The following is a 26,788-nucleotide window of genomic DNA, read 5'->3' as shown; positions in this document are numbered from 1 at the left end:
TAATGAAATATATATAAGATACTAAATTAGGAAATGCTAAGTACTGGAGACGACAGAAATAATAAAAAGGGGCCTAGAGAGGTTTACTAATGGGGACAGAAAATGGAAATCAACCTTGGAATAAGGCAACATACTACCTCTAGAGACAATACATTAAATCTATTTCAAATTAAGGGAGCAAGAATCGCCAGTGCAGGTTTGTGCTGTGTATTCAGGGGAACAGAGAAGGTAATCCTTTTCTCAGAGGCTGCCATATGACCATATCTGCAATGTAGGCAAAACATACAGACAGAAGAGAAACAAAATGGATTCAAGAGGAGATGGGAAATGGGTGATGGAGGAGGTGTGGATTTATGAATGAAAAAATTAGAGTCAAATAAGCATAGCGGTCTCATCAGCAACGTATACCAGGCAGACAAACAGGTTATACTTTTAATGTCTGCATCACAATTAAACAGCCCCTTAACCCCAAGCCCTGCAAGCCTGAGTCAGCAGGTATGGCCAGCTGCAGGTGTCTATTGCAGCTTAGACATATCTTGTCCAGCCCCTGTACAGGAGTGGGAGGGAAGTCTCTGTAGCATGTACTGCAACGAAATAAGAGGAGGTATGTAGTGGACAGGCCAGGGAAACCAATGGTTAGGAACAGGGAAGGAATTGTTTTTTCTCTCACCATACCCATGGAGCCTCAGGGAAGAATGTCATACAGTCAGAGCATTTAAGCAAGGTCTTTGACCACATCTACACTACTGACCTCATAGCTGTACTGCTCCAGCTGTGCCATTGTAAGGTCTTCGATGTAGCCACTCTTTGCTAGCAGGAGAGAGCTAGCCCCAATGAGTAGCATTAGCTACACCCGCAGGAGAGCCTCTCCTGCAAACATAGCGCTGTTCACACCAGCACTTTTGTCGTTGAAACTTTTGTCAGTGAGGAGGGTGGCTTTTTTCATACCCCTCATTGCCATTTTGGCCAGGGCTAGGAAGCCAGTTATGTTGACAAAACAAACGGCAATGTCTACACTGATGCTATTTTGGTCTAACTTTGCTGCAAAAAGCTTTATGCCTCTCCATTGAGAGAGATTTTATTTTGTCAGCAAAACAACAAAAGTTTGTTGCCAAAAGTAGTTGTGTGGTGTATACCTTTCCTGTTTTGTCAGCAAAAGGCAGCTTACTTCCCCCCCTTAGAATTAGAAGACCTGCAGCTATGGAAAGTTACAAAATAAAATAGAATCTTTTAATTTCCTTATATTAATATTCAAGATCTCCACTATGCTAAAAAGGCTTTAGCATGACTGACTGCCTGGTATTGCTGTGCTATTGATTGCCTGGTGTACTCTTCTTCTTACTTGTCAACAGGTGATAATGTTTTTATACTGCTTTAATGATCTTGTACTCTGTATGTCATATGGTGGTGCATTATTAATTAAAACCAATTTAAAAAAAATTGTGCTTGTTGGCTTAGTGTGCCTGTGGTTCTATTAATTACAGTGAGCAGGCCTTTTAAAAAAAAAATCATCTTGATGAACGTTACTGTGTTATGTGCAGTGTTCCCTATACTGAGCTATACATACACTAGTTACTAATGTCACTCAGAATTTGCAGTATTTCTAGTTATAAGCGAACAGGAAAATTAAGAGAAACTCATGTATATATTCAGTTTGACGTGTTTTCTCTGTAACCCCAAGCAGCACTTTGGTATTAAAGATCTTATGTAAATAAATAAAATGTAATGCAATGTAAAAATTCACAGTGATACAAGATTGAGCTCTAGGAATTTGTTTGGCTTTCTTTTGGAAAGTATGATTTTTCCCTAGCACTTGCGTTATGTCACACAGAGCTAGAAACTGATAGTATGCTATGACTTTGTTTCAGGGCTTCCTAATAAATTCAAAACCAGAAATGCATGTGAGCCCATAGCACCTCCACCACTGAAAGACAACTCCTCCAGTGCTTTCATTGTGTTAATCAGAAGACTTGACTGCAACTTTGATGTTAAGGTAGGCCTCTTTCATTTTAAAGGTTTGTAAAATTTAAAGCTGTTGGTATTTCTGAATGATGGTCATAATTAATATAAAAAAGGACTCTCCCTGACACATGAAATGAAGGAGTCGCATAATCTAGAGGCAGCTACAGTAATCATAGATGTTGGTTAATTTGTGGCCTTTTCACTTAAAATAAAATGAAGTTTAATATTATCATTTGTAATATCATTTGTTCTGGAAGTAACATTTATTGTCGGTATGGATTGAGAATCTAAAATGAAAGGCCCTCCATTTGTGAGGTTGGAAAATTAGAGACTAGAATAATTTGTTCTGGTGAATATCTAGCTTTAATATTTATACTTGGATAGAGTGAAAATGGGCCCACTATATGGGGGCAGCAAGGACATACTAGCCTCTTGGGCCTTCTCTGCCCTAACAAAAATGGTTCCTGTAATGTGCCACTGATTTTCTAGGATAAAACAGGGTTCAGGCATTTTTACCACCATGTGGTTTGTTCAGAGCATGGTTATGTGATACAGTGGTTAAAACTGCTGAACTCTGTCCACAGTATAGTTTCCACTGTTGCTAGTGCTGGCAATGGATTGTGGTCCTATATTTACTAGTATAGAGGCAGGCTTTCTGTCTTGTAACCTAGCTCTGTACCAGACTGAGACTTCCGCAAGAACTTCATGGGTTTAATATAAAATCTTACCCCCTTCTGTGTATATGTTGTAGTACGAGCAGAAAGTAGATATAACTACTTCCCTCTCGCCCCTATGCAGCTTCAGGACAAGATTACAAGAATAATATATTGGGGCAACAAGCTACCGCTTTCACTAGTATGTTACAACCTCAAGGGGACGTGATCTCTTAGCTTGAGGAAGTCAGGCCCCAGGTTCCTGGATGCATGCTGCAGTATGCAGTACTAGCTGCCTGTGTGTTCTTCTCCTTTTTGGGCAGCAAGGACACTCAAGAACATATTTTTCCCCATGGCCACCCTGAGTGATCCTGCCCTGAGCTAAAGAGAAGATTCTAGTGCTGAATGTATCACCAGACCCACCATGCTATTTGCCCATAGATCACTCCTAGGGGTTAGTGGAATTTAGCCCTTAATACCTTCATTCTTTTATGCTGTAAGAATTGCTGAAAAATTAAGCAAGTGGTTCAGGTTAAAGTTTGGTGTAAGACGAAGGGGCATCATCATGTTCTTAAACTGAACCTTAAGAATGGCAAACAAGGTGGAGCACAGGCGTCAACTCCTTGGGTGATCCAGAGCTGGAGCACTCATGGGGGGAAAAATGGTGAGTGTTGGAGCACCCACCAGCAGCCCCCCTATCAGCACCACCCCTCCCCCAGAGCTACCTGCCCACTACAATCAAACTGTTGTGTGCAGAAGGATGGGGGATGGTAAGAGGAGGAGCAAGGATTGTGGCACTTGGAAGAGAGGGAGGGAAGAGATGGGCTGGGGCTGGCGGGACAGGGGTGGGGTGGGGGGGGTCGAGCACCCCCAGCACAATGGAAAGTCAGCGCCTGTGAGTTGGAGAGTGTGATGTTGGGTGATCTGGAGTTAAGCTCCTTAGCTTACGCAGATGACATTGTATAAATGGCAAACATGTTTGAATTAATGATCCTCTTCCCTACCTTGGTAATTGGTGTAGTCAGCTTGGACTTACAACCACTTCATCTTGGAAAAGGGGACAATAGATAAAGTATTGAAACGCAAGCAGTGGAGTCTCAGACACAAGTAAAATCTTATATGTACCTAGGAAGCTTGATAAGTGCCGATAGTTCCAGCAAGGATAAGGTTAAAAGGAGACGTGCTAATAAAAATAGTATGTTTGGTACCAAAGTGAAAATTTATCAGACCAGTGACAGTATTACTCTGTGGTCTGGGAGCAATTGCATAAATGGAAACAGACATCAGAAGGTTAGAGGCAGTAGAGATGAGAGTTATTCAGAAGATGGCAGGTTGTAAAGTGGAATGATTTTGAGACCAAGTTAGAAGGAGAGTAGGATGTGAAGTCAGTGTAAGGGATTAACTGTATTAAAAAAGGATTACAATAGCTGGGACTCTATAGAAGACAAACTGATGATAGGATGCCAAAAGAGGAGTGTGTGAAAGCAACCAAGACAGTCAGATCTAGAGGCTGATCACTGACTAGATAGTGAGATGTACACAGGAAGTGACCTGGCTGGGTTTAATGGAGGAATAAACCGTGGCCAGGAATGAGTGGTGACACTGTGCTGCTACTCTCAGTATCTGAAAAGATGCTTGTGATAAGAGGACTTTACATTTTATTGGTGTAATAAAAGTTAAAATGTGCATTTAAGACCGCTACTAAATTTAGTTGAGCAATTGTGTTCTGTGGTTACATCCATGCAGCTTCCATTGCAAGCAGTGGGCCAGATCTTGGGCCCACTGGAGTCCATGGGTATTTTGGCATTGTGTTCTACATGATAAGAATTTGGTCCAGTTGAGTGTTTTTGCATGGATATATAGGGCAGAATTTGTACTTATAAGTATCACTGTACTTATGTCACTGGTAAAGTTGCTACCTAATCTTTAAGTATGTATTTAACAAAGAGAAGGTATTAATCTCAGGATAGTCAGATACTTTTCAACATTTGAATTGATTTCTTGATTGTGGTTTCATTACCAATTGTTTTCACAAGCAGTAACTAACCTCATTTAAAAGGATTTCTATATTGGTGTTGAGATACTCTGTGCTAACCCCTACAGTCAGTAAGGGAGGGCTCCATAGTTACTAAAAGGTTACCAAGGGATTTGAGGATATGGCAGAAGCAACTAGAGATTAATAACTGAACAGTTTGCCAGTTATTGTTGAAATCTGTAATTCTACTGCAACTGGAATGTAATGTTGGAACGAGTCAGTGAATCTACGGCCCTTTTTTTAAAAAAAAAATGCTATTCTGTATTTGCAGACAGATGGAGGAAATTGTGTTACTTTTTCTCCATTTAATCTATGTCTTCCCTATCCCTCTTATTCTCTTGCCACCAGTGGACACAGCAGCTGCTAAGAGTCATCTTGCTAGTTATAACTATAGCCTTTTGTGCAGGTGTTTCCAAACCTTTTCATAGTGTGGACCATGTCTTACTAGAGAGATTTTCTCATGGATCTCAAACTATCCTTTTGTTCACCATTGTGCAGACCACCCACCTCCCTCATTTGCTACTGCATGACATCTGTGGGTAATTCCAGCAATTTTATAAATGGAAAATATTAACTGTTGGTAAATGGGTCAATATTAAATGCACCAAGTGTTTTGTCCCTTTGAAAACACTTAATCAGACTCTTAATTTCATCTCCTTCCCATCTATACTTTTCCTCTCGCTTCCTGCCTTGGCTCTCTGCTGACTAGTCCTCCACTCCCCCCACATATACTTTTCTGCCACCTTCTTCCCATTGCTCTCCTTGTCATACTGCCAAGCCACCTGGTCCTCTTTTGCCACTGCTCCATACAGTGGTCACCCTTAAATTTGTCAATAATCTTTGACACCAAAATAACTTTACTCCCATTTTTGCAGTATTCAGGATATTTGCTATAGTAAATATAGGGAATGCATTGGAATATTGCCTCTGCCTACTTGTTTCAGCTGTTTCTTCAGGACTCCAACTCTTCTTTGCAATCCTGAAAATGCAATGAGAGCCAATACAATTTTTTAAATAAGTTGCCTATAATTTCTAATTTCACAAAAAATGGAGCTTTTTAGCTAAATAGATAGTAATACTCAAGGAGTACAATAAGGCCTGTTTCCAACCCTTTAATTATTCTTGTGGCTCTTCTTTGAACCCCTTCCAATTTATCAACATCCTTTTTGAATTGTGGACATTAGAACTGGACACCGGATTCCAGCAGCAGTTGCACTGGCACCAAATAAAGAAGTAGGAGCATCTCCACTTTTCCCACTACCACTCATGCTTATTGCCACAGACTAGTAGTGGGCATACATGGATGACAAGGCCCAGATTTATTCTGTAGGACCAAATCCTATAGCTACAAAGTCATGGCAAAACTTCCAGGAATTACGGTGGGAACAGAATCCGGCTCTTGAATAATAAACAAGGGAGACTGTTTTCTGCCTAGGCCAGGAAAAATCTAGGGTTCAGACCTAACACAAGGAGAAGAGTTCAGAGTGGCTCTTTTGAGTGCTGGTGTAATGCACCAGTGGTAATCAAGATGAAGAGGACTAAGGGAAAAAACTGCATTAGGTATTCGTACTGAATAGTAAAAAACTATCCTCAAAGCATTAAAAGTGCAAGCTGAGCTCAGTACACAGAATCAGACGAATTCTCCTCTGGATCTAATTGGGCAGCCTGGCTCTTAACAGCTTCCTTACAGCAGTCCTCTTTCTTTTTCCATTCCTTATACAATCCCTATACAACATAGCACCCTCTGCCATCAGACTCCATTACTGCATTTCAGTGATTCACATAAAGCACTTTTTTCTGTTAAATGAAGTGATATCAAATTATTGTGTTTTCTCCTGTTAGTGTGTCAAATCACACAAAGTGCTTAGTATCTACCAAGAGCCCACAAATCTCAAAGTTTAGCTTGTTGAGTTTACGAAAGGAAAATATGCAAAAATTACAGTTGAAAACTCTAAGCTGTCTGGTACTTCTTTTAAATAGTTATTTGAAAATGAACATACATCAGTGTAGCATTCATGGAAATCAACTAATGTACTCAGTTTTGAAACTGTATGGTTTACAGTTAAAATGATTGCTGTCTCATCTGCAGATAAGTTGACCTTGTTCATTTCAGGAACTCATTAAGGCAAAGATTTCTCTCTCCATTCTTCCAAAACATCATAATTATACCTGTACATGAAGCCCTATTATAGCAAAATCTGTTAGTGATTATTTTAAAATCTTTTGATATAAAAGATTTACTGTGGTTCTGTTATTATTTGTTGCCTTCCACTATATCCAGGACCTGAACATCTGTTATAGATAAGTGATTGGTGGCATGTGTTGTTTCATAGATGCCACACTTTAAAGTGTGCCTTTGTATAGCACCTGTTTCTGACTGTAATTAGGGATGCAAAAGTGTAATTGTGATATTATAAAAGTGGATTATACAATATTAAACACAAGTGTACATTCTCTCGTCAGTACATCTGGGCCTGTTTTGATGTTCAAGTTTTAGACATGAATCAGAAAGAGACGGCCCTTCATTTAGGGAAAATTTCTTTCATGGCAAAAGAATTGGTTTGCCAGAAAGTTGCAGTGCCTTAGTGCTGTAGTGAATTGCACTCTTTGCTTCTGCTGGTGAACGTTATTAACAGTATGACAGAGTGTACTGAGTCAATATGTTTCTCTGCCTTTGACTCTCCTTTTCTTTTTAAAGTCCTCTTTCAAAATGGCAAAGTGATAGATCAATGGAATATAGACATGGGTATGTGGTTACTGGCAAACTGCATCATGACTTGCCTGCTAGGTGCAAACATGGCAGATATCACAAAAAACTTAAACAGAACCTATGGTGGTTGTCTCTATTGGTACAAACGGCATAGGGAAGTGCAGGAGACGTTCTGGAAGATAAAAATTCCAGGTGGAAAACTAGATCCAGGACATCAGTGGTAGCTTTCTCTAAAATGTTCAGCCAGGCAGTATGTTCAGGATTTCAATGCCTGGCTGAGAAGATGGTGCAAAAGGCAGGGTAAATTTATTAAACACTGGGGAATATTTTGGCAAAGTGGAGCCTATGGAGGGGGCTGGGTTCCACCATAATCCAAATGAAAATGGACTACTGGCAGATGAAATAAATAAGATTTGAGGGTGTATTTAAGTCAAGAGTGAGAGGAAATCTGCTAGGAACTGAGGAGCCTGTAAATTGGACACATATTAAAGATCCTGATAATAAACAGTATCAGTGTATCCAGTAAAGGGTAGGGTGCAAATTACAGCTGAACTAGAACAAGAAGAGTAAGTTAAGAATATACAAAATTCAAATTGGACATTTTATATTGATAGCAAGAATATTCAGTTTTAATTAATGATAAATTGCATGAAAGGGATATTGAACCTCATGCTTCACAGTTAAACACTCAGAATGAGACCTAGTGGAAGGTGGAGGTTGGAAGGGGAAGATTATTCCACAACTGCCTGCTGTGAGGTTCTCTGAAGCACTGGATACTGGCCACCTATACGAGAGGGATACTGGACTATTTGGACGTCGGATCTGATCCAGTCTGGTAATTCCTATGTTGTTATGATTATGTACACACCAAATTAAAAAAAAAAAAAAAAAAAGTAAACTAAAACCTACTCTGGGTTACAACATAAAATCTCACATTTGATCAAGATTTTGAAATGGCTAAAAATCCCTATTTTTCATGTTCTTCTTACTGCAAAAGTCTGAATTAATTTCTTCAAGATTTTTTTAATTCATTTCTTGTTCAGAAATTTCAGCCTAAAACAGATCCTTTGGGAGAGTTTTTAGCTCCGCTGATATTAGGAGCCAAGAAAATAAATATCCCATTCCATGATAATGCTTTGCTCTGCCTAAGCCATATTTAAAAAGCCCTTGTATCCTTCCAGTCTCATTCTTAGTTCCTTTTTCAAGCTATCCCAAAGGCATGGGCCCTTCCCTGACTTGATCTGCTATGTTTCCCTTCTCTCTTTCACGTCCTCCCTTAATCATACTTATTTTAAAAGGCCTATAAAACCTAGCCCTCCTTGACAACTTCTTTTTTTTTAAACAACCTACAGATGCATGCTAAAATTCACTGTTCATTCACTTTTGCTTAATATTGCATCCCTTCCCTCCATCCTTTGTCTGTACATTGTAAATTTTTTATGGCAAGAATCTTGTTTGCTTACTTATCTGCAAAGTGCTTAACACATTAGTGCTACATGCATACTATTTTATTATTAGTATAATCTTTAATCTGAAATTATCTAAATTCAGTTTAAACAATTTATCCCAATTATAAGGAGTCCAGAGTTGGGTGTTTTGTTGTTGTTGTTGTTTTAAAGAGTTTATAGGTTTGTTTTGATCTACCTTCATAGTTTTGAAGAAGTCTTTTCTTTAAGTGTACTCATAATTCAGATTCAGTGATATGGATTAAAAACAAAATATACATTAAAAAGAAATCTGTAACAAATATGGGAATTTTCAGCCCCTGCATCCTGTAGGTCTCATCTTAGAATTTCACAGTTGTGTGCAATAGTGGAAGAAAATTGCTGTTACTCATTTCCTTTTCTTAGTATCTGCATTGAAGAGAGAAGAGAGTTTTTTAGCAATGGAAGTAACAAGATATTTTTCTGTCTGGAATCCAGAATCATGACCTGTGAATCTCTTAAATGATTTGATGCCTATTGAAGCAAGGACTGCAAAAATGCAATTGCCAGTTTCCTTTAGGATAGATCATTGTTATGACAAACAGTACAATAAGGTTAACCTCTTGTGATGAAGGGGGCACTGATTTGATTTTATACCCCACTCTATTTGTTGGCCCATATTCTGCTGTCAGTTTCAGTTACACATTGGAAATCCAGAATGCCATTTATTGCAGTTACCTGGGGGGTAACAGAACAGAATTTGGCCAGGTGTGCTTTAGAAGTGGGCTTTAGCCCAAGAAAGTTTATGCTCTAATAAATTTGTTAGTTTCTAGGGTGCCACAAGTACTCCTGGTTCTTTTTGCTGATACAGACTAACACAGCTACCACTCTGAAACAACTAGCTTTGTGCATTTTGCATGCTAACCAGCAATGAAAGGAACAACCAGCAAATCTTTGATACAGCATTGGGCACGTAGAATGTCTACTGGAGTTGTGTGTAGGGTATTCAAACATTATATGGAAACAGCTATTGATTGGGAAATAATTACTATCACTTGGAACCACTGAATGTAAGCACTGGATTCTCTGATGTTTGTTGGAAGAAATACAGCTGTCAGTAGAATGAATGCATTGTGTCCCTTTGTACATATCATTTCTTAACACACAATTTTGTGCATTTCTGTGAATTTGCTGGGCAGCTATGGCCAAAGAATATTGGCAGCTGTTTTGGGAGTATTTTCAGAATGATTTACAATTCAGTTTGTAAGTTGCATTTATTATAGAGATGAATGAGTGCTAAAAATGGTATTCAAAACCTTCAGTTATGGATGGCGTGTTCTTGGAAGAGAAGCTTGTGCTCTGTTTTCAAGAGTGATGAGGTTAAAGAAATGTCTTACATGCCACCTGCATGACAAAATGATTTGTTCTATGATCTTAGTAATATAAAAAAAGTTCAAACTTTAAGATTCTGATCATCACATTTTTAAATTTTATATCTATAAATAAGGGAGCACAGGCATGATAAATAAGTGTACATATTCCTAGCTTTGTATTTTGGCTTTTCCCTTTCTTAGGGGGATGGCATTTTATAAATAAAGCATTATTATTGAAAAGGATTCTGCGTTTTCTGAAAATGAAACTTGTCTCCTTCAGCTTGTCACTGCTCTAGTACCGTATCTTGAGCACCCTGAATAACAGAAGGTCAAAGGGAGTTAGTTGGAAGAACTGCGTTACCTTGAAGCCATTCGATACTTTAAAAGGTTCATGCTCTGAATGTTTTGACATATTGCTGAAAAGTGGAGATGAAGCCAGATAAAGAGCAGCCTTTCTAGCCTGCCTTACCTCGTAGCTTTTCCTGCCAAGTATGGTATGGAATCCTGGGGCAGATCTGCTGTGTCAGAAAGCAGTTGCAATGTGCTTCTGTAGAAATTTCCATTGCTTTTGAGACACAACTTATTTAAAATGTGCAACTGAAGCACTTTAAAATTATTTCACTGATTAGAGTGGGTTCACACTTGGGCAATTGTAGATCACTTAGATATTTTTAGTGCATTTCCAATTAAAAGTACCAGGAAAGGGAAGTGCCAAGTTGAATATTAGGCTATTACATTTCAGAATGGATTTTCCTTCTGTATTGTTTTGCATTCCTATCTGTTACTGATCTATGTCAACAGTTAAAACTATTTCTGTGATTTTTATGGTTGAGCCCCAGATCCTCGGCATAAACTGGCATAGTTCCATTGGCTTCAGTGGAGCTACACCAATCTATACCAGCTGGAGGATCTGTCCCCGTCTGTTTCTGCCAGTATCTTCTGTCCATATGCCATTGCAAAAACCTCTAGTAGAAATAAATTAGGTTAGCAAAAGAAATTTTGTATTTTCCATCTTCGCCAACCCTATTTTAGTATGAAGTACAGTAACTCCTCACTTAAAATCGTCCTGGTTAACGTTTCGTTGTTAGGTTGCTGATCAATTATGGAACATGCTTGTTTAAAAGTGTGCAATGCTCCCTTCTAACATTGTTTGGCAGCTACTTGCTTTGTCTACTGTTAGCAGGGAGAGCAGCCCGTTGTAGCTAGCTGATGGGGGCTTGGAACTAGGGTGGACTGGCAGCCCCTCTATCAGCTCCCTGCTCCCCTAAGTTCCCTGTGCAGCAGCTGCCGGCAGTTCAGCTGTCCCTCCCCCCATTGCCATGTGCTGTTCCTGCGCTCTACCTTGGAGCTGCTCCCTGAGACTCCTGCTTGCTGTGTGGGGGAGAGGGAAGGAAGAGGGGAACTAATGTCAGGGTGTTCCCCTTCGCCCCTGCTCCTGCACCCCACTTACCCCATCTTCCATAGAGCAGGGGGGACACACCAGGGCTCAGGATGGAGGGAGTTTGCAGCAGCTGTGGTCTCGGCAAGCTGATCTAATTAACAAGGCAGTATCCTTTAAAGGAGAAATGCGCATATCTCCCTCCATTCCTTCTGCCTTGTAGAGTGAGAGAGTTAACCCTTGAGGGCTCAGCCAATTGCTAGTTCATCATTTAGCAGTAAGGGAAATATCCCACCCTCTGACTCCTCCACCTCAACCAAGCTTCACAATCATCACCACTGTGTACCAGTATTAAATTGTTTGTTTAAAACTTATACTGTGTGTGTGTGTGTGTGTGTGTGTTTAAGACTTATACTATGTGTGTGTGTAAATTTATATATAATATATATATAAAAAGATAGTCTTTTGTCTGGTGAAAAAAAATTCCGTGGAACCTAACCCCCTTATTTACATTAATTCTTATGGGGAAATTGGATTTGCTTAACATCGTTTCATTTAAAGTCGCATTTTTCAGGAACATAACTACAACCTTAAGTGAGGGCTTACTGTAAGTCTGTATACTGTGGATCTGATTTATGAATGTGGAAGCTGCTTTCATATGTCAAATGTGCATGTCTACCTGATCTTTTTTAAAGAATAAAATTATGTGTATTTGCAAACATTTATTTTCTGTTAACTGTGTCTAAACAGTATATTCTCAAAATCTTTTGAATTCATTCAAACTTTCAACTTCCCAACTGTCACATGTACGTTGGAATCTGCCAAAATTAAGGGCAGTCTTATTTATAATTAAAAAAAGCCATCTCAGTGAGTGTGAGCATGTCTCCATCTTGTGGCTGGCCTTAACTATAATGCTCTGCTGCTATGAATAATACCCATGATTAATACTCCATGCATCCATATAACTCTGTGATTGTAACACTGAAAATTATATGCATTTTGCAATCCCCTTACTGCAAGAGGGGTACGCTATCTGTAAATCTGACTTTATCTAGTTGTCTTTGCTTCATACTTAAAAAGAGGCTGGTTTTGTAATAGTTGGTGAACTCTAACTTAGTATCCAGCATATGCTTCCCCCAGCTCACACCTCCTTATCAGCCTGATTGTTTCAGTCTTCAAATGAATTCCATATCTAGTCATTACTGTTAGCCTTTTACTAAAATAAATATTTAGAAAGTTGAGTGGAGTGGGACATTGGTTTCCCATTCTGGGAAAATATTTGAGATTTGGGAAAATTTTCTTATCCCAAATCATGACAAAAAGTCAGTCTCAATTTTTCATTAAATGGCATATTGAAGAAATAATGTGCATTCTGGTCAGTCAAAATGTTTTGTTTTGATAATTTCAATGTTGCATAAATAAATGATAAAATGTTGCATTTTGATAGTTTTGGTTTCAAAAATTTAGCCAATTAAAGTAAATTTTGAACTGGAAGCTGGAATTTTAATTAAAAAATGTCAAAAGTTTTCAATTGTTATATGCTGTGTTGTAGCCCTCTTGAACCTAGGATATTAGAGAGACAAAAGTAGATAAGGTAATATCTTTTATTGGCTGAAGCGGTGAACGCAACCTCTAAAGCTTGTGTCTGACTAACAGAAGTTGGTGCATACACGCTTTCAAGCTTATCTTTTGAATATGAGCTGAATGTAAGAGGTATTTCCTTGCCTAAAATTTTTCAAGTCAAGTAATTCATGAAAACCAGCCTTTCCTGCGAACAGTTTGTTTTGATGAACTATGTCAATATCTAAAACTTAGGATTTTATATTTGAGTCAGATCCTTGACATTTTTCAAACAGAAAAAGGCTTACCAGAAAAATCCCCCCCCCCCCGCTCCACTTTGAAGTTCCTATCATGACTAGAGCACTGATGTTGTATAAACATGTATGAGGAAACAATTCTTGCCCCAAAGAGCTTACAATAAAGAAAATTGATTAGATCATTACTAGTTCTTCTGAGTATGAACTGGATTGCATGGTGTTAAATGGAAACGGGTCCCTAACTATAGTTCGGATGTGGTGTTCAAATCTGCAAGATGTCTTTTTGGTCTTTTAGAAAGTTTTGCATCTGTTATAACAATATGAAGATAGATTAAAAAAAAAACTACAGAAATTAAGAAGCATCGTATCTTAATTAGGACTTTGCATTCCTTTTTTATTGAGAATTCTTTCTGATGGATGAACAGACCTCTCGTTTCCTGGGGAACACTGCCAGATTTATTGATCAATGCTTGGCTAAAACTGGGATGGAAGCAGGGGAGACTTAAACATCTTACATCACTAGAATTAGAAACCAATTTTTGAGGGGAGATTTTCTAGCATTAGTGATCTGGTTACTCAGTAATTCTGTTTTTCCACAAAGGAGGTTAGTTAATCTGTAATAAAAGAAGGTGATCCAAGTGGTATTGTTTGGTTTATCATATCTATTTTGCATTCTTTTGAAACATATTTCTGCTGATACAGTTCTCTCAAGGACTTTCAAGAAATTGCAACAAAGGAGGATATCTGCAATATGATGGACTTTAAGGGTAGGAATTCTACTCTCTTGTGCCTTGTGGTCTGAATTTTCGTTTCCGTTAATGATACAATGTAAATTATATTTACATCGCTCTGCAATCCCTTTACACTACCATAATGGTTTCAAGTGACCTGATGTAAATGAGGATCAGGCTTGTGTAGTCATTTGCATCCATACAATGTGGTTGTAAAGTGATATCAAGTCAGAATGTTAGCATTTCCAACCGACTTTGCACAAGTATAAATGACTACCCAAGGTGCAAGGCAATGGAGAAAGACTGTCATATTAACCTGCTTTTGCCAGGCTAAAGAAGGTGTAAAACCTTGTCTAAACACAGAAGCTGTACCGATTTAGCTACATTGGCTTAAGAGTGCGTTTACTGATTTAACTCAAGTTGGTAAGAATTGAATTATCTATCCTACATTGATAAGGCACCCTTAAACCAGTTTGACTGGGTCCAGCCAAGAGGTTGCACTGATTTAACTACATCATTTACTAAAGTGATTGAGGCCTGGTCTACAAGAGTTAGACTGATCTAGCTTGTTGCTCAGGGCTCTGAAAAATGTGCAGATATGGCTAGGTTGACAGAAGAATTTTTCTTTTCATTAGCTATTGCCTCTTTGAGAGATGGATTAGTTACACTGATGGAAAAAATGCTTTAGGTCTTGTCTACCGTGCACTTTCATCGTTAAAACTTTTGTTACTCAGGGGTGTGAAACACCCTGCCCTCCCTTGAATGACAAAAGTTTAGTGATGCAAAGCACTGGTGTGGAAGCTATCCTGCTGATGAAGCTACCGCCCCTGCTTGGGGGTGGTTTTATTTTGTTAACAGGAGAGCTCTCTCCTGGCAACAAAGAGCAGCTACACTGCGAGCTTTACAAGAGTGTGGCTGTAGCGAAACAGCCATGCTTTTGTGAGGTGTGTAGTGTAGACATAGTCTTAGTCAACAGAGGTGGGTCTACACTATTTGCTACAGCAGCATAGTTGACAGCATCATGGCTGTGCTGCTGTGTAGACATAACCCTAGTTAAATTGGCAAAACTCTTGCATGTAAATTAAGCCTAGGTTTCTTGACATGGTGATATGGTCTTAATTGCCAGAGAGGATGTGTCCAGGTTGACTCTTTGCTCTTATTTGTATTTGGAGGTATTTTCCCTTTATTTGGCATAAGAGTCACACACTACAAAGAAAAATAACACATCACTGTACTTCTCTTACTAAACTTTCTACAATTTGTTACCTAGTAGAACGTGCACTGCCACTCACGGCTGTTTTCACCAAGGCCTAGGTGCCTTTTATAGGTGATTATCCTTCAAAATGAATGAAGCATCTGATAGCAGCAGAAGTGATTATGTGACTGCTGTATACCCCACATCACAAGCATTATTCCTGGTCTACAGTGGGACTGAACAACCACAATACAAGTCATCTAAAGAAAAACTCATACAAAGTGTTGACATTTCTGTGCTGCTTGCTGCCTTTTTAGAACCTATCATTGAAATCAGTGTGGCAGATTTTGGTTAATAATTGCTTGAGTGAGGAGTATAAAAAGCAAATGATTATTCAAGGTACAGATAGGCTTGTGTGTAAAGAGTGATTAACATATAGACTAATATAGCCTCCATTTTATTTCTAGTCATTTTGCTCTTTGTAGTACTGTTGTAGCTGTGTTGGTCCCATGATATTATAGAGAAGTGGGTGAGGTAATAGCTTTACTGCCCAAACTTCTGTTAGTGAGAGACAAGCTTTTATGTTTACAGAATGCTGCGTAAGCTCGGAAGCTTGTCTCTCACCAACAGAAGTTGGGTCCAGTAAAAGCTGTTACCTTGCCACCTTATCTTTTTGTTGGTCAGCCATTTTGCTCTTTCATTCCCACTGTGTGCACACCTCACTGTAATGAGCCCTCAAGAGGATCAGCATGAATCAGGCAGGGCTTCTGAGATTGATCATGTGCTCACATCCTTCTTGAAAAAGATGCAGGGTGGAAACATTTAATCCCCATTGTATAGTGCTTTCCCTTCTTCTTTCACTTCCGTTTTCCTCCTTTTGTCTTCTTGTTCGCATTACTTCCCCACTGCATCTCTCTCTCTCCTCTCACCTACAACCAGGCTTCTCAGTATGCCACACCCACTATGCCCTATCAGGCCTACTGAGGAGTTGACTGCAATGCTGCCAACCATGAAGGTAGAAGTACTGCAGCACTTCTTTTCCTGACTGTCTGGTGCTTCATCATAGCACACCAGCCCATCATGTATATTCAGAAGTCAATAGCCCCCTGCAGCCTCCCACACAGTCTAGTTGTTATATTTCTGATGCATTTGATAGTTTTTAAAAGTTTTGGCACTAGGCAAGTCTGTGAAACATTTCATAATTGCGAAACACCTAACATGTTAGTACCTCTTTCCGTTGCCTAATAAAGGTAGTTTATTTCATAACGTATGTTCCTCTGAGTAAAGATTCCATCTTCATTTGTTTTTTACCTAGCAATATCCCTTTTGTTCTTGTATTTAACACTTGGAAATAGCCCTTGAACATCCATTTCTGTCCTCTAAGCGTTTAATACCTAAGTAAATTCGTCTTTCTTGTTTTCCAAAGAAAGCCCAGTTTACTGTAACAGTATACTCTTGATCTTGATGCAGGTTGACATTTCAAGTTCCCTTATGGATTTCTGTCCAGTGTCCACCATACTGTGTCTTGCCCTGCTCCACACGCATGTAAGTTCTCCTTTGTTTTAAGTCCCGAATACCTTCACTGTCTGTTCCTTTATAATTATAGCCTTCCTGTTTGGGGCCTAATTCACCTGGAATAATTGAGAGTGGTTTTTGATTACAGGAGCAGACTGAAGGGGGAGCGTCACAAAAAAAGTGCATTGGTGTACATGGGGAGATTGTTTTGCAATGTGCTGTATCTGTATTTAGTCACATCTCTGATTTTAAGGATAATACCTTCTTCCACTGTGACTTGGGTACTATGGGTAGTCACCTTTCCCACCAGCACATCACTACGTCTAAGAGCCATAGTTTGGGCTCAGGTTTGCTAAGAGTGAATTTTAGCAGATTTCAGTTGCTTTCCTTCATTATGAAAAAAAACTCAATTAACTGATGTTAGTTTTCATACTACACATTTGTGCATTTCACACTTAGGTTTTTTTAATGTGTCCTATCATTGAATAGGTAATGGAATCAATGGCTATGACAGTTACTATGACATTCTATCTTCTCTGTAGTTAACCTAATATATATGTACCTGCTCAGATGGATTCAGGAAAGACAGGGAGCAGTCTCAGGACCTTCACGGGAAAATCCTTTGTTACTAAGCTACCATTCAGCAACTGTGAATAGTTGGGGGGAGTGCTGAAGCTGCTGTCTGATTGCAAGTCCGCTGGGACTTCTGCAGAACTATAACAGCTGACCAGATGCAGTGTAAAGAACACCAAGCAAGGCTGTTGGAGTACAAGGAGCTCTTGACCTCAAGCGGCTGAAATTCAGTTTCAGGGGTGGGAACAAACAGTAGGAATCTGCGTCTAAGGCTGATCTCTATCAGGATGTTGAGCAGAGGAATCCTAGCCTAAATAGGACCCATTTATGTATTGAAATGGTTGTGTATGTATTGTCTGTCCTGTAGGAGTAAACTGCCCTTGTTTGTGAACAATCCGTTTTTAAAATTTAATTTTACACAAGCAAGATTTGCACACCTATTACAACACAAAAATAAAGTACTTATGCAAGTGATGCATTCACAGATCATGTTTACATACATGCTAGCAGAAAGATATGGGTAAAACTACATGGTTAACAAGTACCTATGTATTTATATGTCCCACCCATTTATATGCCCTTCTGGTGTCTGAGCACCTCACATACATTTAATTTAGCCTCAGTATCACTGGGAAGAATGGAAAATACTGCTATCAGCATTTTACAGATAGGATAAGTGCCTTACCTAAAGTCAGAGGCATGTTTGTGGCAGAGTCAGGAACTGAACCCAGCTCTAAGTCCCCACCCATGCCTTAAGACACAAAGGAAGAAGGATGGGCTTGTGGTTGTTTGATTAACTTGGGCTTGCAGCTTTTCCAGAAACTTCACATTCCAACAGAGTTAAAATCACTAAATTTCACCTGGTTTCACATCAAAACCTCATTTACTCATAACTTTGATGCTAAACCAGAGGTGGGGAAAACTAACAGTGGCCCACAGGACTGTCCTGCCCGGCCCTTGAGCTCTTGGCTTAGGAGGCTAGCCCCTGGCCTCTCCCCTCCCCTGCAGCCTCAGCTACTGTGCCGCCAGTGCTCTGGACCACAGGGCTGCAAGCTCCTGCCAGGTGGCGTGGCTGGCTCCAGCTGGGCAGTGCAGCTGCCAGCCCTGCTGCTCTGAGCGGCATGGTAAAGAGGCAGGGAGCAGGGGGGTTGGATAAGAGGTAGAGGGTTCCGGGGGGTAGTCAGGGGACAGGGAACAGGGTGAGGTTGGATGGGGTTGAGGTTTGGGGGGGGGGGCCGTCAAGGGACAGGGAACGGGTGGGGGTTGGATAGGTGTGGGAGTGCCGGGGGCCCTGTCAGGGAGCAGGGGTGTGGATAGCGGTTGAGGCAGTCGGGACAGGGAGCAGGGGGACTTGGATAGGGGGTAGGATCCTGGGGCAGGGGTTAGGAGCGGGGGTCCCAGGAGGGGGCGGTCAGGGGACAAGGAGCAGGGGGTGTTGGATGGGTCAGGGGATCTGAGGGGGGCAGTCAGGGGTCGGGAAGTAATAGGGGGCAGGGGCCTTCCCTACCTGACCCTCCATACAGTTTTGGAACCCCAATGTGGCCCTCAGGCCAAAAAGTTTGCCCACCCCTGTGCTAAACAATAGATCATTTCTCTTTTGACATTTGACCCAGGCTGATGTGAGATTAATGAATTCTAGTAAACCTTTCAACTACAGATATGACTCCAGCATGTAGAAGGCACACATAACTAGGTTGTTTACTAGTCAAAAGTATAGGACTGTTAACTGTTACAATCTTGCGCACACAGATTTGTCAAAACAAGCAGAAACAGTGAGTTCCTCACAGTCAGTGGAAGTCTGACACAAAGGGATTACAGGATCACTTCTTTGGTCAGTGTTTAATCCATTCGCGCCCGATCTAGAATTTCTCCTTAAATGTACTTAGTCTCTCATGTAGCTTGCCCTTAGTGTCCATGGCAAAACAAATTTCCTAGACATTTCTTTACCAAGCACAGATAACATGATTAGTAGTTTGATAGCAAACAAATACAGGGCTAGACTCACTAGCAGAGGATCTGTCCTCCATTTCCTACATCCTAACCAGTCATGACATCTGCCAGCACACATTACATACTGTCCAGCAACATACCTTACAAATACATATTGCAGCAGTTTGTACCATTATGTAACACGTGAGTTGAAAGGTATGTCGAGCTGACGTTCTGGCTAGGACATGCCACTGGTCAAAAAAAATCATAGTGTCTGTAAACCCCCACCAATGCCTATATTTATTAACATTTCACATTCAGTTGTTTATTCCAGTTTGTAAAGTTCTGAAATAATTAAAATGACGGGTATTTCTCATGTCTTAGTCATTTTCCTTAAATTATAATTGGAATAATTTCTAACTAAAGTATAGAATTCAAATGGAAGAACTACAGGTAGTTGAGAATAAATGTTTCATTGTTTTATGGAACTCAAGGCCTTCAGAGGGTCAAACCTACATACTGGACAGATCCTCAATTATAGCCAAGAAGTGCTTGGTGCAGCATGCAGAAGAAGAGAAAACAGTGGTTTTTGACAAGACCCCAATTCTGAGGCTGCTCTGTGCCAGTCCAGCTTGCAGACGAATTGGAGTGGCCTCCTGTCTACTGTAATTTGTTCCAACTGACAGTAGCTTCAAAGGATTGTTTCTGCAGCTGCCTTGTCCCAAGTGCTGACTGCAAGAAGGGATGTGGTGTAGGAGCCACTACAATGGCTCTGTAGCATGTCTCTACTCAGGCGTGTTGTTTCGTAGCCAAATAAGGCAGCTTCATGGGAGCGTCACAGTAGTGGAACAGTGAAAAACTGTCCTAAAACAGCTGGGAGTCTGCCCTAATGCCTCCAAGTGATTTGTAAAATTGTACCTGTATGTAGACCGTGTTAATTAGGCATCTGTGAATATTCTTTTTTTTAATTCTAGAAGTACAGCATTATTAATTTCTTCAGCACTGACCATGCATTCAGCAATCTCCAGTGCTTTTGAGGCTGTAGTTGATTGTAACAGGAATATAGGACTAAAGTGTTAGGTATGATACTGAATCCTCAAGGCTTCCAAAGCACTTTGATTTAGGTCAGTACTGTATGTATTAAACATATGGATTCATTCTTCCGCCACTGAAATGCAGCCACCTTTGGTCTGACTTGCAACAGTTTAATAATGTACGATAACTACTCAGGTAATTAGGAAAGAAAATAAAAATAATGCCCCACCTCACCCCCCATTCTATTGAAATTGCAGAGAGAATTGCAGCAGCCAGAATGTTGGAGTTAGGGGCTTTTGGCCATGCTGCTGGGTTTGAGCCAGTGGTGTAGCAGTTAAAAAGTGGTTGACTAATCTACACTCAACTTCGTCTTCACCCACTGAGAATTCAGTACACCCACAACTACACTACTGCTTTGGCCCCTGTATTTTTCTAAAAAGTGCCATAGTATCTTTAATTACCACAAGCAGGCAGAAGACAGATTTTGCTTTTATGTCATAAGACAGTGGTTCCCAAACTTGTTCAGCCGATCGCGGCTCCCACTGGCTGCAGTTCGCTGCTTCAGGCCAATGGGAGCTGCTGGAAGCGGCGCAGGCCAAGGGGTATGCTGGCCACCACTTCCAGCAGCTCCCATTGGCCTGGAGCAGCGAACCGTAGCCAGTGGGAACCACGATCAACCGAACCTGTGGACGCAGCAGGTAAACAAACCGGCCTGGCCCGCCAGGGGCTTTCCCTGCACAAGCGTTGAAACAAGTTTGGGAACCACTGTCATAAGAACATAAGTCCCATCTTAAAGGCATCAGTTTCTAAATGAATAATGCAGTGGATTATATTGCCCTCAGCAACCAGGGGTCTGGAGCCCCGGGGGATGGGAGGGAAGATGCCACGAGCACGTTTCAGGGAGTCCACCAAGCCAGGCTGGCATTAGACTTGCTGGGGCTTAGAGCACAAAGCCCACTGGATGGGGCTAAAGCCCAAGGCCCTGAGCCCCACCACCTGGGGCTGATGCCTGAGCAACCTAGCTTTGCGGAGGCCTCTGTGGCACAAGACCCTGGGCAATTGCCCTGCTTGCTATCCCCTAATGTGGGCCCAGGCTTTTATATGCAGAAAAACAGTTCTTGTAGCACAGATCAACCATGGAGTTTTTATTGTTTTGATATAAGCAACTATTCAGCAGGATTAAGTACATCGCAATCTGGCCATTATATCAACTGGGTAATAGAAAACCCATGGACTGGGACTTTTGAATGAAAGGACAAGAATGAACAACAATGAATATTTTTGCAGGATTTTAAATCAGCCTTAGTCTGATCCATCCAATTTAGATCAGTGTGTGGTGACACAGATTCTGGCTATGCAACTGGAGTTGGGTGTTCTCTATATAAGGAGCATGATCCCTAGATCTGTATTTCTATCCTTCTAGTCTGCCAGAAACACTATGGATGGGACAGCAAGCGGGTGAAGGTTAGCTGGGCCATAGCATTTAGAGAAGAGAAATTGATCCAGTATATACACTCCAAAAAACCTTTTATTAAACTGAAACTTTAGTTGAAACTGGAGTTTAAATTTTTATTTCCAGAGTGCCTTCATTTTAAAGCTCTAATGACTAGTAAGAATGATTTGCATCCGTTCACAGAACCTTTGCCTAGAGAGCATTAACTTTAGTTTCATACATAAATATTATGCTACTTTTTCTGAAGTAGGCTCAGAACTATCAGCATGTCTAGGGGCATGATAGGACCATAATCCCAGTCTTTCAATTGAGTTCAGTGGATCAGACCCAGAAAGATTGCATTTACTGCAGTGGGCTTTGTATCATGCTCTCTGGCTACAATATAGTATTCTTTCAAATATATGTAAGAGCTCTTACAGCTAATGGAACTATTGATCTGATATATGGGGGAATATACACACACAGAATTACCATCAACCTTGGTGACAGTTATACCTGTAAATCTACCATATATCAAGGGAGAATGAGACAGTTCTCTAAGCATAAAGGGTCCACAATAGTGGATCCTGTTACTGGATTAAAGCTTTAGGCAGTTTAGTCATCTTTAACAATGATAAATTACAGGATAATATCTGAGATCTGCCAAGGGAACAGATTTCTTCTGATTAGAAAACTATTTTGTAAGCAAGTCCTGATGAGGTATTGTATTACAGAAACCAAATTATTTCCCCTTTCAACAATCTACACTGATGGTTTTAATTGGGGACTTCATGGGAAAGGTGGATTCAATTTTGTTCATTTTGTCACATTTCTGTTGCTTTGTGGGGGCTGATTCGCTTACATCAAGGTCCCTGTACATGATTCTGGCAAAAAGAGGCTATGATGTAAGTGAGAATCAGGTCCGTTTTCTCAAACTCAGTTTTACACAAGAATAGAGACTTCACATTTTGGACAGTTCCTTCATTAAATTAAATTGAATGGGAACAAATTTGTGTTGAGTTTATTTCAAAATATATTAAAATAGTACATACTGAGTCAATGGCAGGATTTTTCATTGAAGTATAAATTCATTTGCTCCTGGCCAAAGTGAATATCCTTGAAACGTCTCATAATTTGCATTGACATTGATGTTGTAAAACAGACAAACATATTTTAGATTTCATACACAATAGATAGTTGAGTACTCAAAAATATATCTCTAAAAGCTATAGTGGTAAGTTAACCCATGTGCATGCACAGCTGTCATATACATTCCCCCTTTGTGCATGCTGCTGTATTGGTAAGTGGTTGTGAATTGTAGGCATACCTGCCCTTTCTTACAAAAGGGATTTTTGCATTGGTGTAGTTATGTTTGTACAACTCCCCAGTTTAGGCTGGGTCTACACTGCCACTTTGAACACTAAAACTTTAATCGTTCAGAGGTGTGAAAAAACAATGATTACTGCCCGAGCGACAAAAGTTTTAGTGCTGAAAGCGCCAATATAGACAGCAGTTTATTGCCAGGAGCTAAAAGGTGCTAAAACTGAACAGAATTTCTCCTACAAGGGGCTAAATTCTAATAGCAATTACACCTGTGCAAACTTGCAAAAAGGTCTCAGTGGTGGTTCCATGGATCTTAACTGCTCTAACTGAAACACGAATCTGGCCCTTACTCCTTAATTTGATCACTTTCCCACTGAAGTCATGGCTACTTATCTTAACAGAACTTACATAATTCTTACTTAATTCTCTAATTTGATCATTACTGGCTGTATTAACCCTCACTAAAAGCTGTGTTAGGTTTCTACAAGAAAATTCCTAGCAGGGCTAGTGAACAAGTCCAGGAACATATTGGTGTGACCCATGATGCCCAGGGCTGCCCTCACTGGAAATGCCAAGGTCAGGACAGGCTGCAAAAGGGAGAGCAGATACCCACCAGTCCTGAGAGTAACACTGAAGTTATTCTCCTCAACCAGTCACAAATTGTGCGTCTGATCCCCTTTGTAGGAGAAATTCTGTTCAGTTTTATGCCCTGTGACATCAGTGGGATTTTTTACAGTATCAGAACACTCAGTTCATTTCCAGGAATTTCCTTCTGCTGATGTGGGTTCAGCTTTCATCCTTCTCAACTGAAAACATAACACTCTCAGAGATGTTACTTATCTGGTCTTCACAGTGAATCCTCAGTCACATCGGAAAATAATGCATATTACAGACCAGTGTTTTGATTTGTGTTACCACCAGAGGTACTTGCGGATGCCAACAAAGAACGGACTGTAATCCAGACAGAGTAGGATTTCAGAACTGGAGGCTCAGATTTACATATGAATTTAAAAACTAGAAGTGTTGTCAAGAGTCGAGGTGACGCTAAGCACCCTCAATTCCTATTGATTTAAGAGGGTTTGAGAGTGCTTAGCCCTTCTCAAGATCAGCCCATAACAACTTTATCTTTCCACGGTAAAAGCAGCTCCTTCCACCAAGTACCCAGTACTGCTAAGCACGTGCACCAAATAAGAGCACCACTTACTTGGTGAAAGGACTTGGAAGAAATTTAAGCCTTTGTCTTCCCATCATGCTGCAGCAGTGCAGTTTGTCAGCATCTCCATGTATTAAGAAAGCTAAAAAGGCAATGATCAGAAGTGTGAAAGCTACTCTGATAGCTCTAACTGTGACAAACAATGAGCCTGATTCAACAGCCATTGAAGTCAAGGGAAGTCTTTCCTCTGACTTGAGTACGCTTGGATGAGGCCCAATATGAATATTTTGATGCGGTTCCCCTTCTAGGTCTTCTTTTCTGTGCAACAAGCAAGCACATTGGATAACTGCTTCATGCATATCCCACATTCTTCAGTCCTGAAACCCAATTTTCATTGAAGTTTAAAAAAAGCAGATATTTTAGAGATAAGTTATTAATGTTACAAGAAATTTCAATAGCTTGTAGGTATAATGATGCTATAAAATTTACTAGTAAATTCTTCATTTTAACTGTCATTGTGCTCAGATTTATTCATTCATTCTGGCATTTGATCGAGCTGATTTTTATTACTTTGACTGGTTTGAGAGGCCTTTCATCCACTACTTTGGTAATATCTTCTCTAGGCTATCAGAAGCCAAACTTCATCCTCTAGGGTTTGAAACAAGTTACCTCAATGGCACTCACATGAACTGTCCCCAAAATATCAATGGATCTTAACATCAATATATACACTTTGCGCATTGAGGGTTTGTTACATACCCCAGAGACTAGTTCGGTGTCATGCAAACTGTATTGTGTCTTTACATGGGTTTCACATACTGTAATTTCTTTGTCTTTGATATGTAAAGAATGCAGTTCTTTATATTGTATATAAAAGCATTCTTCAATAAAGTGGAAATAGGATTTTTAAGGCTTTGACTGGGAAGCTTTAGTATTGGTGTAAATTAGTTGGTTTGATCTGGTCATCTGTGGGGACGATACAATGGGACATAACTGGGGTGACCAGATGTCCAGTTTTATAGGGACAGTCCAGATATTCAGAGCTTTGTCTTATACAGGCACCTATTACCCCCCACTCCATCTCAGTTTTTACTCTTGCTATCTGGTCATCCTAGACATAATTAAACCAAAACTATGACAGCAGTGTGTATTTATGTAATCTTTTGTATGCTATATAAGACAGAATGCTGGCATATGGAGAGTAGAAAAGAAATTTTTTGAAATGGAAACCAGGATCAATGTTATATATCAGTAATTATATTAACATAGATGGAGTAGAGAAAAAGCCATAGAGTAATGTAGCATATGGGCTAAAACCAACATCTGATGGAGAAATAAAAAAAGCCTACATGACAGGGGAGAAAGATATAGAAAAATATCAGGATTAAGGGTCAGATCTCTCTGTTCCATAAAAAGCATAGCTTTTTTAATAAGTGAATCTTATTTCAGTCCAAAGTCTGCTTTCCTCTGACTAGGTTGAGTTTTTCTGCATCTTGTAAATATACGCAATGGATTGTTGTTCCATTGGAATGGGTAGGGGAGAGGGAATTAATAAATTGATTTAAAAGTATTGAGTTTCAAAATAGCTGAAACTTGGGAGGGAAGTATAGAAAATTTTTAGTTATAAGAGACTAATGCACCGAGGTAAACATTCATTTCTGGTTCAAAACAGAATGGACGGATGGGGTTGCATGTGATCCTCCATGGAGAAGCCTTCTAAATTCAGGAAGGAGTCTTGAGGATTTATTTCCATTTCCTTCTGCCTCATACTCTCATGGCCCCACCTCATGATGAACATTATCGTTCTGGCCAAAGAAGGCAGAACGTCATTCCTTATTCTGTTAGAAGTGACCCTGCTGAGCAATGCAATGTACTCCCTTCTGAGTGGGTTGGCTCTGCTGGCCTGGAAAAATACAGGATACCAGGAGCAGAAACTGAACCCCAGTGTTTTTTGGGACAGCGTAGAACCATTCCTGACCTACATCACATCACATCTACAGATGCCTCCTCCCCTTACAGCCTATCCATAAGCACATCCTTCCACTTACACTCATTTGTGATAGCAAAACCCTGAAGCCAGCACCCACCCATATGTGCATTTCTGTGGGTGCACATAGCGAACCCATCCTTGGAGTTGGTGGGACATAAGAGTACTTCTAACACTAAATTGGCCAAGGTCTCAGCTACTAATCATAAAGGCGTTGCCACCACTACTCAGGTTGAATTAGTAGCTTACTCAATTGATTTCAATAGGATTTCTTGTGGTGTAAGATACTGCTTAACTTCAGCAGAATTGGGCCATACATAGTTTAACTTTACCATACATTTGGGACCTAATCCTGATTCTACTAAGGTAAGTGGGAAAATCTGTATTAACATTAGTGGGAGCAGAATGAGCTTTTGATGGATATGCAAAATAAAAGACTAAGTCATCAGAAATAGCATATGATTTAAAGTTCCAAATGCAATTTTCCTTGAAACATTTGTCAAGACTTTGTTCTAGTCCTGAAGCTATGCTTATTCATATTGCTCAGAAACTCTTAATCACAC

The 26,788-nt window shown here is 40.1% G+C and overlaps 1 protein-coding gene across 1 annotated transcript in view; it reads left to right on the top strand.

The window, feature by feature from the left end:
• The window catches only part of RNF13 (ring finger protein 13), a 98,512-nt gene that overhangs the window by 23,926 nt on the left and 47,798 nt on the right, over nucleotides 1-26,788 (top strand). The window contains 2 exon segments of the mRNA XM_030574203.1: nucleotides 1,869-1,890; nucleotides 1,893-1,993. Of these exon segments, the coding sequence (XP_030430063.1) occupies nucleotides 1,869-1,890; nucleotides 1,893-1,993 (123 nt within the window).

Source organism: Gopherus evgoodei, chromosome 9 (assembly GCF_007399415.2).
Source record: "Gopherus evgoodei ecotype Sinaloan lineage chromosome 9, rGopEvg1_v1.p, whole genome shotgun sequence".
NCBI classification, from domain to species: domain Eukaryota; kingdom Metazoa; phylum Chordata; order Testudines; family Testudinidae; genus Gopherus; species Gopherus evgoodei.
Note: the sequence above shows the minus strand (reverse complement) of the source record. Positions and strands in the feature narration are given on the sequence as shown.